At 34.5% G+C, this 15185-nt stretch overlaps 1 protein-coding gene across 1 annotated transcript in view; it reads right to left on the bottom strand.

Annotated features, from left to right (window-relative positions):
• Positions 1 to 13585: 13585 nt before the first annotated feature.
• The window catches only part of LOC135134845 (uncharacterized), a 72437-nt gene continuing 70837 nt past the window's right edge, over positions 13586 to 15185 (bottom strand). Inside the window, exon 2 of the mRNA XM_064063699.1 lies at positions 13586 to 14226. Within this exon, the coding sequence (XP_063919769.1) occupies positions 13844 to 14226 (383 nt within the window). The 3' untranslated portion in view covers positions 13586 to 13843. The remainder of the gene's footprint in view (positions 14227 to 15185) is intronic.

A 15185-nucleotide genomic window follows, 5' to 3' on the forward strand; every position in this document is an offset into this window, starting at 1 on the left:
AAAAAGATATTGGGTGTTTCTGGTGTTTTGTTTTTCAAAGAGAGATTAAAAGAATTTTAAGGGCCTGAAGTGGTTTTTTAAAAATGTGAAAAAATCTTGAGGGCTTTTCGTCTCTCTTGATGTTTTATATTTAAAATATTTGAAAAAAGTTGTGGAAGCGCTGTGCATCTTTTTTTAAAGAGTTTGAAAGATTCACGAGGGCTCTAGTGCCTCTTTTTTACAATATGAAAGAGTTTTTAGGGCTTTCAGGGTTTCCTTTTTAAAGAATGTGAAAAACATTTTGACTTCAGTGTGTTTTATTTTCTAAAAATTTCGAAAATATTTTGGGAGTTTCTGGTATTTTGTTTTTAAAGGACAGAAAGAATCTTGACTTCTAAAATACCTCTAAAAATTCTTGAAAATTCCTGTTTTGAAAGAGGTGAGGTTTTTAAAAGCGTGAAAGAATTTTGGACGCTCTTCGCTACTGTTTTTTTTTTTATTTTTAAGTAAACTTTGGGAATTCTTGGTGTTACATGCTGGAAATAATTCTTTTTCTTAGGAGTGCTTTCTCATTTTTTTTTTAATTTGAAAAAGTCATAGAGGGCTCTAGGGTCTCTTTTTTTTTCAGTATGAAAGAGTTTTTAGGGTTCTTAGTGTCCCTTTTTAAAGAATGTGAAAAAATTGCATTGACTCCTACTGTTTTATTTTCTAAAAATTTCGAAAATATCTTCAGGGTTCCTGGTGTTTTATTTTTAAAGGATAAATTTTAGGGACCCGAAGTGGTTTTTTAAAAATATGAAAAAATCTTGCGGGCTATCTGTTACAGTTTTTTGAAAAAATATGAAAAAAATAATTGGAAAACATCTTGGAAGCTCTGTGTATCTTTTTTGAAAGAGTTTGAAAAAATCATGGAGGATTTAGTGTGTCCTTTTTAAAGAATGTAAAACATTATTTTGACTTCCAGTGTTATATTTTATAAAAATTTCGAAATATCTTGGGAGTTCCTGGTTTTTTTTAAGGTATTCAGAAAGAATTTTGATTTACTTATATTTAAAATAATTCTAAAAAATCTTGAGAGTTTTTGTTTTGAAACAGTTTGAAAGATTTTTAGGGGCCCCAACTGGTTTTTTAACAGTGTGAAAGAATATTGGCGATTCTTCGTTGGTGTTTTAAAACAAAAGTGAACTTTGGGAGCTCTTGGTGTTTTATGTTGGAAATAATTCTTTATCTTAAGAGCGCCTTATCCTTTTTTTAAGAGTTTGAAAGAATCATGGAGAACTCTAGTGTTTCTTTTTTTTAATATGAAAGTAGAGTATTTAGTGTATTCTTTTTAAAGAATGAAAACATCTTCTTGATTCCTCGTGTTCTAAAAATTTCAAAAACAAATTCAGGGTATTTGGTATTTTATTTTTAAAGGATTTAGAAACAATATTGAGGCCTTCTAGTGTATTTTTTCAAAGTTTTATATTTGAAGTAATTCGAAGAGGCCCTCCCGTGTCTTATTTTTGAAAGAGTTTGAAAGAATTCCAAGGACCCGAAGTGCTTTTTTAAAAATGTGAAAAATCTTGCAGGTTATCCGTTACTGTTTTTTGAAAAAAATGTGAAAAAATTTTGGAATTCTTGATATTTTATATTTAAAATAATTGAAAAAAATCTTGGAAGCCTTGCGTATTTTGTTTAAAGACTTTAAAAGAATAATGGAGGGCTCTAGTGCCTCTTTTTTTCAATAAGAAGGAGTTTTCAGGGTTTTTAGGACCTCCTTTTGTAAAAAATCATCTTGATTCCAGTGTTTTATTTTCTAAACATTTCGAAAAAGTCTAGGAAGTTCCTGGTATTTTGTTTTTAAAAGATCTAAAAAGAATCTTGAATTCTTGGTGTTTTTTATTTGAAAGACTTTGAAAGAATTTTAGGGTTTTTTGAATCATAAAAGTGAGTTTGAGATCACTTGGTGTTTTATGTTGGAAATAATTCTTTATCTTAAGAGTGCCTTATCCTTTTTTTAAGAGTTTGAAAGAATCATGGAGGGTTCTAGTGTATGAAAGAGTTTTTAAAGTTCTTAGTGTCTCCTCTTCAAAGAATGTGAAAAAAATCTTCTTGACTCCCCATGTTTTATTTTCTAAATTTGTAAATTTTCGAAAATATCTTCGGGGTTTCTTGTATTCTATTTTTAAAGGATTTAAAAAGTATTTTGAGGATTTATGGACTTGTGGTGTGTTATATTTGAAATAATTTGAAAAGATCTTAGTTTCTGGTGTTTTGTTTTTGAAAAAGCCTCATTTCTTGCATATTTCTACAATCTTCCCCTAGATCCCAAATATGTTATGTTTTTACAATCAGCACTCTTTTAATATCAAAGAGTTTTTAGAGTTCTTGGTGTCTCCTTTTAAAGAAAGTGAAAAAAATTTACTTGAGTTCCAGTGTTTTATTTTATAAAAATTTCGAAAATATCTTCGGAGTTCCTGGTACTTTATTTTTAAAGAATTTAGCGTCTTGTTAAAGCAACAGAAAAAAACTTGTGGACTTGTGGTGTGTTATATTTGAAATAATTCAAAAAGATCTTGAGGGGTTCTGCCAGGGCCGGCTCAACACGGTAAGCGAAAGATGCACCGCATCGGGGCGCCCCTGGCAAGGGGGCGCCGGGCGCCGCCTATGTTTTCATTTTGACACTATAAAAATAAATTAATATTAGATTTGAAAAAAGGAGACAAGGGCGCCCATTAAAACTTTTCAGGAAAAGCTAAATTTTAACGTTCCACATTATGCGGAGTGATTCACTCAAACAGCGCTTAAGAAGTCCCGACACTTTATGATTGTAATAATTAAAAAAAGTGTCTTTGGGTTGGGCGGTTGGACCTTTAGATCAATACCGACAAAAGACCAGATTTATTATTGCATTTCCGGGTAACAATTCTATGAGACAGCGGTATGACCAAAACAAGATGTTTTTCCTAACATTTCTCACGTTTGTTTTTATCGTAAAACTCCATGCCGGTACATCCCTAAAAATTTTATTTTCCCAATCTAGTCCAGTCAGTCATCTGCTAGTGGTGGTTGTTCGTTTAAGAGTTTTATAAGATTTTTTTGTGTTCCTATACCTAATATTGAGGTAAGTAGATTAAAATTACTTTGAAATCGTGTATATTTTCAAATACTAAATAAAGCACAACGAGTAACGAATGTAATTATTTTAGCTAATTTTACCTCAAAAATGGAGAAAAGGAAACTATCAGGCGGAGAAAATCGAAAACGAAAAGCAGCGAAAGACCTCGAAAAAGATACGTTAAGAGGTCAGCTCCACAAGTTTTTCAAAAAACGAAGCGCCAGTTCTGTAACTGCAGCCAGTGGAGATCCTGGAGATCCACATTTAACCACTTTTGCAACCGACGTTGATTTATATCCTTCAACTTCGTCAGATCAACATGGGGAATCACATGCACACCAATCCATCGCATCTGAATCAGGCACTGATCCTTGTTTTTCTTTCTCGGATCAACCAACAAGTTCGGCAACAGTAAGCGAAATTGACATGTTAATTAAATTTAAATCAAGTGATCCAGCGACTTGGCCCAAATGTATTACTGACAAAATTAGAAAAATCATTATTGAACACGGACTAACCGAACAGAAACAAAATAATTCATATCCAAAAGATGATTGTGGGCGTAGTTTTAGTAATCATTATTTTAATCGTAAAGTAGCAAATAATGACACTGTTCCACGAACATGGCTGATATATTCATGTTCTGTAGACCGAGTCTTTTGTTTTTGTTGTAAACTATTTGCATGTGATAGAAGTCAGTTGACGACAGACGGTTATTCAAATTGGCAAAATTTATCCAAAACACTGGCTACTCACGAAGGAAGTAGGTCCCATTTGAATTCGTTTATGAAGTGGATGGAACTTAAAAAACAACTAAAAAATCATTTCACAATAGACAGCGAACTTGAAAAAATATTTGAAGTTGAAAAACGACACTGGCGCGGTGTTTTAGAAAGGATTGTAGAAATAATTAAATATCTTGCCAGACAAAATTTGGCTTTACGTGGCTCACCAGATGTAATTTCTAAGAAAGATAATGGAAATTTTCTAAAATTAGTAGAATTATTTTCAAAATTTGACATTTTTATTGCAAATCATATTGCAAGAATTCAAAACGCAGAAAAGCAAACTGTTCATTATTTGGGAAAAAATATACAGAATGAAATAATATCTATAATATCAAAAGAAATTGTCAATTCTATTGTCCAAATGATAACCAATGCCAAATATTTTTCCATAATATTAGATTGCACTCCTGACATAAGTCATACTGAACAAATGACAATTATTATCAGATTTGTCCATAAAGATGAACACAACAAAATTTCAATTGAAGAACACTTTGTTGGCTTCATAGAAGTTACTGATTCCACCGGGGAAGGTTTATCTACGTATATTATTAGTAAATTAAACAAACTAAGTCTAAATATTAAAGATTTGCGTGGGCAGGGATATGATAACGGGGCAAACATGCGTGGTAAACACAAAGGAGTTCCAAAGCTCATATTGAATATGAACTCTCGCGCGTTTTTTGTTCCATGTGCAGCACATACCTTAAATTTAGTAGTATGTGATGCCGCTAAAGTTAACATTGAAACAATAAGTTTTTTTGGCATTATACAGGAACTTTATAAATTTTTTAGTGCTTCAACTAAGCGATGGGATGTACTAAAAACCTTTACAAAAATTACACTTAAACCTTTGTCAGACACCCGATGGGAATCCAGAATTGACGCACTTAATCCATTGAGAAATAATATTGGAGATGTTTTAGATGCATTAATCGCCATTTACGAAAATGATAAAAATGACAATAATACGAAATATGAAGCCAAAACCTTAGCATTAAAAATTAAAAATTACGAATTTGCTTGTTCACTAGTAATTTGGCATGATATTTTAAGCCGGGTCAATGTCGTAAGTAAACTGCTTCAAAATTCAAGTATCAGTCTGAATGATTCCACAAAGACTTTACAAAATTTAATAAAATCTGTTCAAGAATTTCGTTCGGACGTACCTACACTTTGCTCTTGTTCTTGAAACAGCAAAAACATTAGCAAACGAATTAGAAATTTCTCCAGAATTTAAAGAAAACACATTGCGTAGGCGTAAAAAACGTATGTTCGATTATGAAGGTCACGATGAGCCCCCGGTTAATTTAGAACAAAAATTTAAAATTTCATTTTTCCTTCCGATTATGGATACCGTGCTCAATTCTTTAAATGAAAGATTTGAGCTTCTAACGAGTCATGCGCAAAAGTTTCAGTTTCTTGCAAATTTAAATGAACTTTGTGAACTAGATGAGGAAATGTTAAAAAAAAATTGTAACGATTTACAAATTGCCTTAACTGATGGCGAAGAAAGGGTTATAAATGCTCCAGAACTATATAACGAAATAAAAATATTTAAAGATATAATACTGGAAATAAACAACTGCAGTCCACTTCACATATTACAATATATATACTCAAACGATTTATTTAGTATATTTCCAAATTTTACGATTTCGTTGAGAATACTATTAACCCTGCCGGTCACAGTAGTAACCGGCGAAAGATCATTTTCACGGTTGAAATTAATTAAATCCTATCTACGATCCACTATTTCGCAAGAAAGGTTAGTAGGACTGGCATTAATAGCTATTGAAAGTGACGTATGTGAGAAAATTGACACAAACAGTATTTTAGGCGAGTTTGCTGCAATGAAATCCAGAAAAGTTAAATTCTAGCGTTTTTATTTTGTATATGTAATTTATATATTTTTATATTTAAAACTGATTTATTATAATTTTATGTATGCTAGTTAATAAAAAGTATGTCTCTACAAAAATATATGCATAGAAAATTGTATTGTTTTTTTTTGCTATAATTTCGTACAGGGCGCTGAACAGTAAGCTGCATCGGGGCGCCGGGTCCCTTAGAGCCGGCCCTGGGTTCTGCTGTTTTGTTTGGAATTTTTTTTTTGAAAGAATGTTGAAATATATTTTGTTGGTCCCTGGTGTCTTATTTTGAAAATAATTGAAAAATGTCTTAGATGCTTCTATTTCATTTCTGAAAGAGTTTAAAAATTGTGTTCTCAAAATTTTGCTAGGTAAATCTTGCACACTGACACATAGATATAATAATTATAATTAATTATCAGTATTCTAAACAGTTACAAAGAAAAACATCATAGTCTTACCAATTATTCTACGACCTCTGCATCACTCTTCACACGATCTGTTAATTTACATAATGGGTAATAACTCGGCGAGCTCCATTTCCTTTGTATATATGTATGCAACGTGTTGCTCACTATGCGAGCTCTAACTATTTCACACTTTATATTCATGTTGCTAATGCACCGGATGAACCAGTGAACAGTGTAATTATTCTGTCGACGACTTTGACACTGGGAGACTCAACCTACTTCGATTAAATAATAATATCTACAACTAACAACAACAACAAATGTGCAACTTTTCCCCACTCGTCTACCCTCACAACGTATTGTGTGTTGTCTAACATTAACAATACAAACCTTGTCACTCTTGGCACTGTTGCACGTCCACTTCTTAAGAGTAGATATACACCATCACCAAAGGAAGTCTCTCTTCCTACCGCTAATTACACCCAAGTCCCGGCAATAAACGGCATTTGCAGCATCCTTCCACCGCTAATTTACGATCCAATAAAGGGGCACATGACGTCCGAAAAAGTTCGAAAAGTCTTGCAACAAAGTCTGGCTCATTGTGGGCCATTAAACGAAAAATCGCGATCTCGGGTCGCCGCAATTTAGTGTCTATATGGCATCAGCGCGATCTCGGCGAGCCAGCATTCAAAGTGCACCGTAAATTACCTAGCAGTGTTTTGTCACGGGAACAATTGGTCTCACACCTAGCCGTCTTTGATGTTGCCGCCACATAAATCTAGCCACTTGCCTAATGAAAGGCCGTGACGTCACTCGGGGCTACGGCGCGGCCGCCCGCGATCTCCCAGCGCGGTAAGTGATCGTTGATTTATCGATTTAGCAAATGATTGGCCATTAGTGTCGGCCGGTATTAGGGAATGCCGCGAAAGATCGCCTTTATGGGCTCGCAGTGGCGGCTGGCGCGGGCCAGGTTGGACTCGAGCGGATTTTGGGCCCCCGATATTCATTGCTAATATTATTATTATTGTTTGTTGTCGTACTTTATAAAACTATAATTTTGATATTGGTGACAGTGATGATGTGTTTTCACCCTGTAGATGTTTCAAATGGCTACTTGGTTATAAATATTAAATTTGAATACAGAATTTGGAAAAACCATGGGACCTCAACGTCTTTTTTTTTGTTTGTTTTTTTTAATTCAATAAGATCTTGAGGGCTTCTACTATTCTGCTTTCTCAAGTGTTTGAAAAAGTCTTGAATCTACGGAACTCCAAGTGACTTTTTATTTGGAAATAATGTGAAAACATCATGGGGACCGAATTTGAAAGGAACCTCGAAATTCCTGAAGGCCCATACTGTTTTATTTTTAAAAGAATTTGAAAACATCTTGAGCAATCCTAGTGTCTTGTTTTTGAAAAATTTGAAGGAAGTTCGAAAACCTCTAGTGCCTTTTTTGTATCTACAAATGTGAACAAATCTTGGAAACTCTTGGTGTTCTGTTTTTGAAGAGTTTGAAGGACACTTGGAGAATGTTAGTGTCTTTTTAAAAACAAAATTTTGAAAGTAAGATCTGGAAGGGTCCTGGTGTGCTGCTTTTGAAAAATTTTTAAAAATTCTTGAGGACTCTCTTTTTTAAATAATTTGACAAATCGCAGAGGCCCACGGTGTTTTAAAGAATTCGAAAATATCTTTTTTTTTTTAAGTATGTCAACAAATTTTGGGAACCCAGGTCTTTTTTTTATTTAAAAAAATATCTTGAGGGCTTCTCGTGTTTAGTTTTTGGAAAAAATTAAAAAACTCTTTACTCTGTCTTTTTTTTGGAAACATGTAATATGAAAAAATCCTGAAGGCCTCTGGGTTTTTTTATTTTAAAGTTTTTGAAAGAAACTTCGGGATCCCTAGTGTCCCTTTTTAAAGAGAGTTTTTGGTGTTTTAAAGAATCCGAAAAGATCTTGAAGTTTCGGGAGATTTTGTTTTTGAAACAGCTCGAAAAATTCTTGGGGGCTTTTAGTGTCTTTTTTTTAATAAAGGAAACATTTTTAAGATCTCTGAGTGTTTTACTTTTTAAAGAATTCAAAAAGATCTTGAGGGCTCCTGGTTTTCTCTTTGAAGAATTTAAAGAAAACTTGGAGAATCCTAGTGTCATTCTTTGAAATATGTTAACAAATTTTTGGAACCCAGGTCTTTTTTTTATTTAAAAAATATCTTGAGGGCTTCTCGGGCTTAGTTTTTCAAAAAATTCGAAAAACTCTTTACTCTGTCTTTTTTTGGAAATAATATGAAAAAAATACTGAAAGCCTCTGGTGTTTCATTTTTAAAAGCTTTTGAAAGAAACTTTGGGATCCCTAGTGTCCTTGTTTAAAGAGTTTTGGGTGTTTTAGTTTTTAAAAAATCCAAAAAGATATTGAAGTTTTGAGATAATCTATTTTTGAAAGAGTTCGAAAAATTCTTGGGGGCTTTTAGTGTCTTTCTTTAATAATGGAAACATTCTTAAGGCCTCTGAGTGTTTTACATTTTAAAGAATACAAAAAAATCTTGAAATCCCCTAATGTTCCGTTTTTGAAAGAGTTTGAAAAATTGTTGAGAATTTTTAGCGTCTTTTTCTAAAGAATCTATACAAATCGTGGGGGCTTACGTTGTATTGTTATGATTATTTTTGAATTTGAAAAGATCTTGAGGGCTCATGTTCTCTTGTTTTTGAAGAATTTAATAGAAAGTCGAAGACCTCTGTGTCTTTCTTATAAACTTGAACAAATCTTGGAGACTCTTGAAGTTTTATTCTTTTAATAATTCGAAAAGATCTTGAAGGCTCCTGGTGCTGCGTTTTTGAAGACTTTGAAGAAATCTTGGAGTATCATAGTACTTTTTTTGAAGAATCTCAACAAATTTCGGAGACCCTGGTATTTTATTTAATAAAAAATTTAAAAAGATCTTTAGGGCTTCTTGTGTTCTGTTTTTGAAACAATTTGAAAAATTCTGGGAAATTCTTGACGTCTTTTTTTTTAATTTCATGAAAAAATCGTGGAAGGCTCTAGTGTTTTATTTTTTAAAGAGTTTGAAAGCAGCTGCGGTATCCCTAGTATCTTTTTTTAAATATTCAGAAGAAGTTTTTGAGGTCTCTTGATGTTTTATTTAAAAAAAATATCGAAGAGATCTTCAAGGCCCCATGGTGTTTTGTTTTTGATAAAGTTTGAAAAAAATCTTGTTAACTCCTTGTGCCGTTTCTTTGGAAATAATGTGGAAAAATCCTGGGAGCCTCTACTGTTCTATTTTTTAAAGCGTTTGAAAGAAGTTTTGGGATTCCTAGAAACTTTTTTTAAAGAACGTGAAAACTTTTCGTGGACTTTTGGTGTTTTTTTTTTAAATAATTTGAAAGGTTCTTAAGGGCTCCTAGTGCTCTGTTTTTGAAGAGTTTATTGAACGCTTGGAGAATCCTAATGCATTTTTTCGATAAATTTCAAAAAAGGTCGAGAACACTAGTGTTTTATTTTTTTTTTAATACAAAAAGATCTTGAGGGCTTTTCGTGTTTTGTTTTTGAAAGAGTTTGAAAAAATCTTGAGAACTCCTTGTGTCTTTTTTTTTAATATTGTGAAAATGTATTTTGGGAGCTCCTGGTGTTTTTTTTTTGTAGAAGTTGTAGAAAATCTAGTGTATTTCTTTTAATGTCAAAAAATCTGGGTGTGTTATTTTTTTAAGAATACGAAAAGATCTTGAGGGCTACTGGGGTTCTGTTTTTAAAAGAATTGTTACACATTTTTTTTTTTTTTTTGAAAAAATGTGAACTGAACAAAACACGAGGCTCCATGGTGTTTTATTTTTTAAAGAATTCGAAAGGATCTTAACGGCTCTTGGTGGTCTGTTTTGAACAGTTTGAAGAAAACTTGAAGGAACCTAATGTCATTTTTTGAAGAATTTCAACAAATTTCGGAGACCTTGGTGTTTTATTTTTTGAAGATTAAAAAGATCTTGAGAGCTTTTCGTGTTTTGTTTTTGAAAAAGTTTGAAAACAATCTTATGAACTCGTAGCTTTTCTTTGGAAATAGTGTGAAAAAATCCTGGGAGCCTCTAGTGTTTTATTTTTTAAAGTGTTTGAAAGAAGTTTTGGGATTCTTAGTCTTTTTTTTAAAGAACGCGAAACATTTTTGTGGACTTTTGGTGTTTTACTTTTTACAGAATTTGAAAGGGTACTTGTTAAAATAAGACTGATTTTGACAAATGACATACCTACGAAGAAAATAAAGGGTGGGTGGGCGGGGCCAATATTTGACAAGATAAGACTGATTGTGGCAAATGATATACCCTCTGCCCTTCATTTTCTTAGAGGATATGTCATTTGCGAAAATCAGTTTTATCTTAGCTGGTACGAACCCCGCCCACCCGCCCTCTATTTTCTTAGAAGGATCTCATTAGCCAAAATCAGTCTTTCTTGGCAAAGATTGAAGTTTTTGAAGAGTTTGAAGATGACTAGGAGAATACTAATGCATTTTTTTCGAAAAATTTCAAAAGCATTCGGGAACACTTGTGTTTTATTTTTTTAAATAAAAAAAATCTTGAGGGCTTCTCGTTGTGTTGTTTTTGAAAAAGCTTGAAAAGGTCTTGAGAACCCCATGTGTCTTTTTTTTTGGAAATATTGTGAAAAATTCCTTTGGTGGCTCCTGGTGTTTTTTTTAGAAAGCTAGAGTAGGTATTTGTTTTAATGTCAAAAAGTCTTGATGTTTTATTTTTTTAAGAATCCGGAAAGATCTTGAGTAGGTACTCCTGCTCTTTTGTTTTCGAAGATTTTGAAGGAAACTTAGAGAATCCTAGTGTCATGTTTTGAAGAGTGTCAACAAATTTCGGAAAATCTGGTGTTTTATTTTATAAAAAAATCGAAAGATCTTGCGGACTCCTAGTCAAAAATATCTTGAAGATTTCTAGTGTTTTGCTTTTGAAAATGTTTGAAAAAATCTTGGAGATTCCTAGTGTATTATTTTTCTTCAATAAGTAATTTGAAAAATCTTGGCGGCCTCTGATGTTTCATTTATTTATTTTTTTTATTAGAAAAACTTCGGAATTTCTAGTGTCATTTTTCAAAAAAATGTGAAAAATTCTTGAGGGCTTTTATGGTTCTATTTTAAAAAAAAATTCCTGACATTCTATTTCTGAGAAAATTCGAAAAATTCTTAGGGATCTCTGGTGTTTTTTTTTTTTAATTCGAAAAGGGATGTACACACTAAAAACTAAATTGTTTTATTCACGTAATAAATTATAAAAAAGAAATCTGTTCTTAGCCTGACGAGACGCCACTGTCCTGCCCATGTCGCGCTGCGCGCATATAAATCCGCGTCACGTGACGTGTGGGAAAATTAAAAATTCGGAGCGGGATGATGAGAGGGAGTCGTAAAAACGTTCGTTGATTTTCATAAATTACGATTAGCTCCCGCTTTTTAATTAAATTTATTAAAAAAGGAGCCGAGTTAAGTGGAAATTTATGTTTGGTCTACCGGTTACGTGCGGATATATTTTAAAATTTAAGTACGTTCGGATACCGACAAAAACATAACTAGTTTTGTTTTTCATTAAAATGCTAATTTATATCGCGCATAATTAGTGTTAACGAGTGTATTTAATTTCTTTTCCAAGTTTATTTCGAGGATTGTAGCCGATGAGTGGTATTAAAGAGGTTTTATTGTGCCCGGGAAGGCGAGCGAAATAATAACACACAAGAGGATTATTTCTGATTCATTCAAATTAAAAAAAAAACAAAATTAGATGAAGGCAAAATTTTGCTCTTAAATCTTTCTAGAATTCCGTGTATGTAAGTCAAGGTTTTGGCAGAAGGTGCCACAATAAAAAATGTAAGTGTTTTTTTAGGTTTAACCCATCATTAAAGTAGCTTTTTTCTGTCATTTGAGCCTACCCTGTCATTCCGACAATTTATTCGAATTATAAAATAGCCAAAAATAGTGTAAAGGCACTATGATTATACCTAATAAAACCCCCAATTTTTTCTCTCTCATGTCCACTCCCAGCATGTGTCCCAATCAAATTTTTTCCCCCTGTTCCGTCTTAAACGACGACGGGTTAAGGGTGGTCTCACCTTTGGCGGTGTCTTATATCGCAATTAGAGATGGGAGCCTGTCATTAGTCCAGATAACGACATAACTAGACAAATGGGCACGAGTTGATCGTTTCAAATTATACCCTCGAGCCGCTCTCTAATTTCGGTTGCCGCGAACACCTACTGACGCGATTTCGGAACCACAAAAGGGCTCCGACCCCTAGCAAAAATGTCACATTATGTCAAACAAAGTGTTGGCACTCAGACGAATTTCAATTCTGCATTTGCATAAAGGGCGGCAACCGACTAAGTTATTGCCGATTTGATTTAATAGATGGAAATGAAGTGTTGCTCAAAGATTCTTGTGTGGAGACACTGATATTTATTATTCGCTGTGTACGTGTGACGTCACCAAAGGTCAAGGCAATGCGGGATATTAGTCATGTCGTCATGAAGTGCGTAGTGGGGGTTGTAATAAATTTTTTGTGGCTGTTGAGGGTTGTTCCCGACCTGTCACTCAAGATGGACAGACACGAAAGAACGTTTTTTATGCAATTGCTTATTAATATCTGACACGGTGCTAATTATCTCCTGTACTATGCGCATTGGTCACGACCTGACTTTCGTGACGTCACGCGTTATCACCATTTGACAATTCTATCTTAATGCCTCTAGCGCTTATCGCGCATTTTATGCAAAACGTTGGATTTAAAATGTTTTGCAGTCGTTTTAATTGCCCCAACAACTAATCTATTACTGATGCAGCACGTGATAGGAAGTCGTTAGCAATTATTATTAGCACAAGTAATAAGAGCGCAAGAGCGAACGGAAACCGCTCCTTTTTGACAGAACCGTATTTAGATATTAGCTGAATTTTTTGCCCTTCCGACGTCAAATTGCTTCATATCAGAAGCAATTGCAAAGATAATCACCAGTGACAGCCGGAAATGACAGCTGATGTATATGCAAGTGGAAACGTGAAATGGAAACTGAAATTAAAATCCTACAGACTATAACAATAAATTCCTACCACGCTAATGGAGAACTACTGGATCATCAATCTCGGGCTCTTTGTCGGTAGGTTCGAGTTACCTGGACGGGGATTGGCGAGATTTGTGAAATCTTATTCTATTTAATGCGTTAGGTGCTTCAAAATTTAGTGAAATTTCGCACCTGGATTTCGTGTTACTTGTTATGCAAATGAAATATCTAAGTATTTAATAAATAATGAATGATTGGTTTCTTAACGTGTTACGATTGGACAATGGGAGCTCCGCCTACTTCCCACATTGTTCTACTCCGCCTCTTCTCCGCCCATTTATATTTTTCTTCACTAATTTATTTTTACCGAGGACTGTCACTGCTTTCCAAAAATCGTGAATAAAACACACGTTCCGACGTTTCGAATACTTTATTTTCATCCACATTGACGCTAGGACAATCGAAGTAAGTACTAAAGCTCTCTATAATACACAGTAGGTATATTAAAATATTGCAAATACCCGTCGAAAAGACGCAAAATCAATAAATTACCTAATTACATCATTACCATGATATCTTACAACTTTTACAAACACAATCAGTCTATTTACATTATTTACACTCGACCAGTTTCACCAGTCATCAATGTTCCGCTACCCTAAACACTAACCAACTACTTATCCGACGTCACGACCAAATTTTTCGGACAGTCGTCCTCACTAATCACCGCTTTTTTCTTCAAAATGCCCAAATCCTGCACGTTCTCGAGGAAACTTTTATGCGCGGTGAGGAGTTTCGCACTTTCCACGTCCTTCTTCAGTTCTTCCATGTCCCGCTTGAGCTTGGCCCGTCGGTTCTGGAACCACGTGATCACTTGCGCGTTGGTCAGGCCCAGACTGGACGCGATTTCGTCCCGATCGGCCGGACTGAGGTATTTTTGGTAGAGGAACCTTTTCTCCAGTTCGAAGATCTGGTGGTTGGTGAAGGCCGTCCGCGATTTCCGCTTCTTCTTGGGTTGCTGCCGGTTGTTGAAGAGGTTGAGGTGGTTCTGGCCGTCTGGAAACGAAAAAATACTTAAAAAGTGTCGAAAATTAAAAAAAGAATTAGATTTGTTGCAAAAACACTAGTGTTTTTTGTTTATATGTCTATAAGTCGGGTTGAATGAAGAAGAGGGGAAGCGCTGCAAGTTTCTATTGTTGAGTCGACAGTACTGAAATGTCTATTTTATGTTTTGATGTGTTTTTTTTTGGTGTGCGTTATTACAGGAAATATTGTTGGCGGTTGGAGTGAGGCGGTGCGATTTTTTTAAACCGCGGCGCTTCCCCTCTTCTTCTTGCCGTGACGTGTGTGGGCAATAATTTCCGAAGACTGCTCTCAGCCCGTTGTAATAATGCAAATGAATAAAGACAAGTGGTTCGAGCAGGAGTATTATTATTATTAATGATATCGCCAAATCATTCTGTTTGGCTGACCGGGGCCTGTTGGCTAGCTGGTAGTAACTGGCAGGTGTGACTAATACGGTGCCTTTGAGGGCCGATGCCGACATTGGACCATCGCGGTGTTCATTCTGATTAAAGGGTTCCAACCGTCACTTATTCCGTTCGAACGACTGCACCTTCGACTCGGTTTCACCTACAGCAGTGTGACTATGACTTAATGTTTTAAACTGTAATCTTGTACTTAATATTGAATTTTTTGGGAATTCTTCGGATGGTTTCCGAACACTACGACCATTTGTCTAAATGGTGCTGATGCCCTGATGGACGTTTTTACACCTCTAATTATGTCGATCGGAGACGGATTCACACGGACCGACGGGTTCAAGGATTTTTCCTGGTATTATACAGCCATCACGAAAGCCCAAGTAAGAGTATTTTTTTTCTTTGGATTACATTCCACGGGCTGCTAACGAGACGCTTGTAATCGGATAGTGGTTGAGGTGCTGCTGATGGACCACACGGAAAGGGACCAACAAGGAAATGAAACTACTAAAAGTTATACATCGTTTTTTAAGG

This window comes from Zophobas morio, unplaced genomic scaffold (assembly GCF_036711695.1).
Source record: "Zophobas morio isolate AGI-343-1 ecotype UQ-CSIRO unplaced genomic scaffold, CSIRO_AGI_Zmor_V1 ptg000004l, whole genome shotgun sequence".
In the NCBI taxonomy this organism is placed as follows: Eukaryota; Metazoa; Arthropoda; class Insecta; order Coleoptera; family Tenebrionidae; genus Zophobas; species Zophobas morio.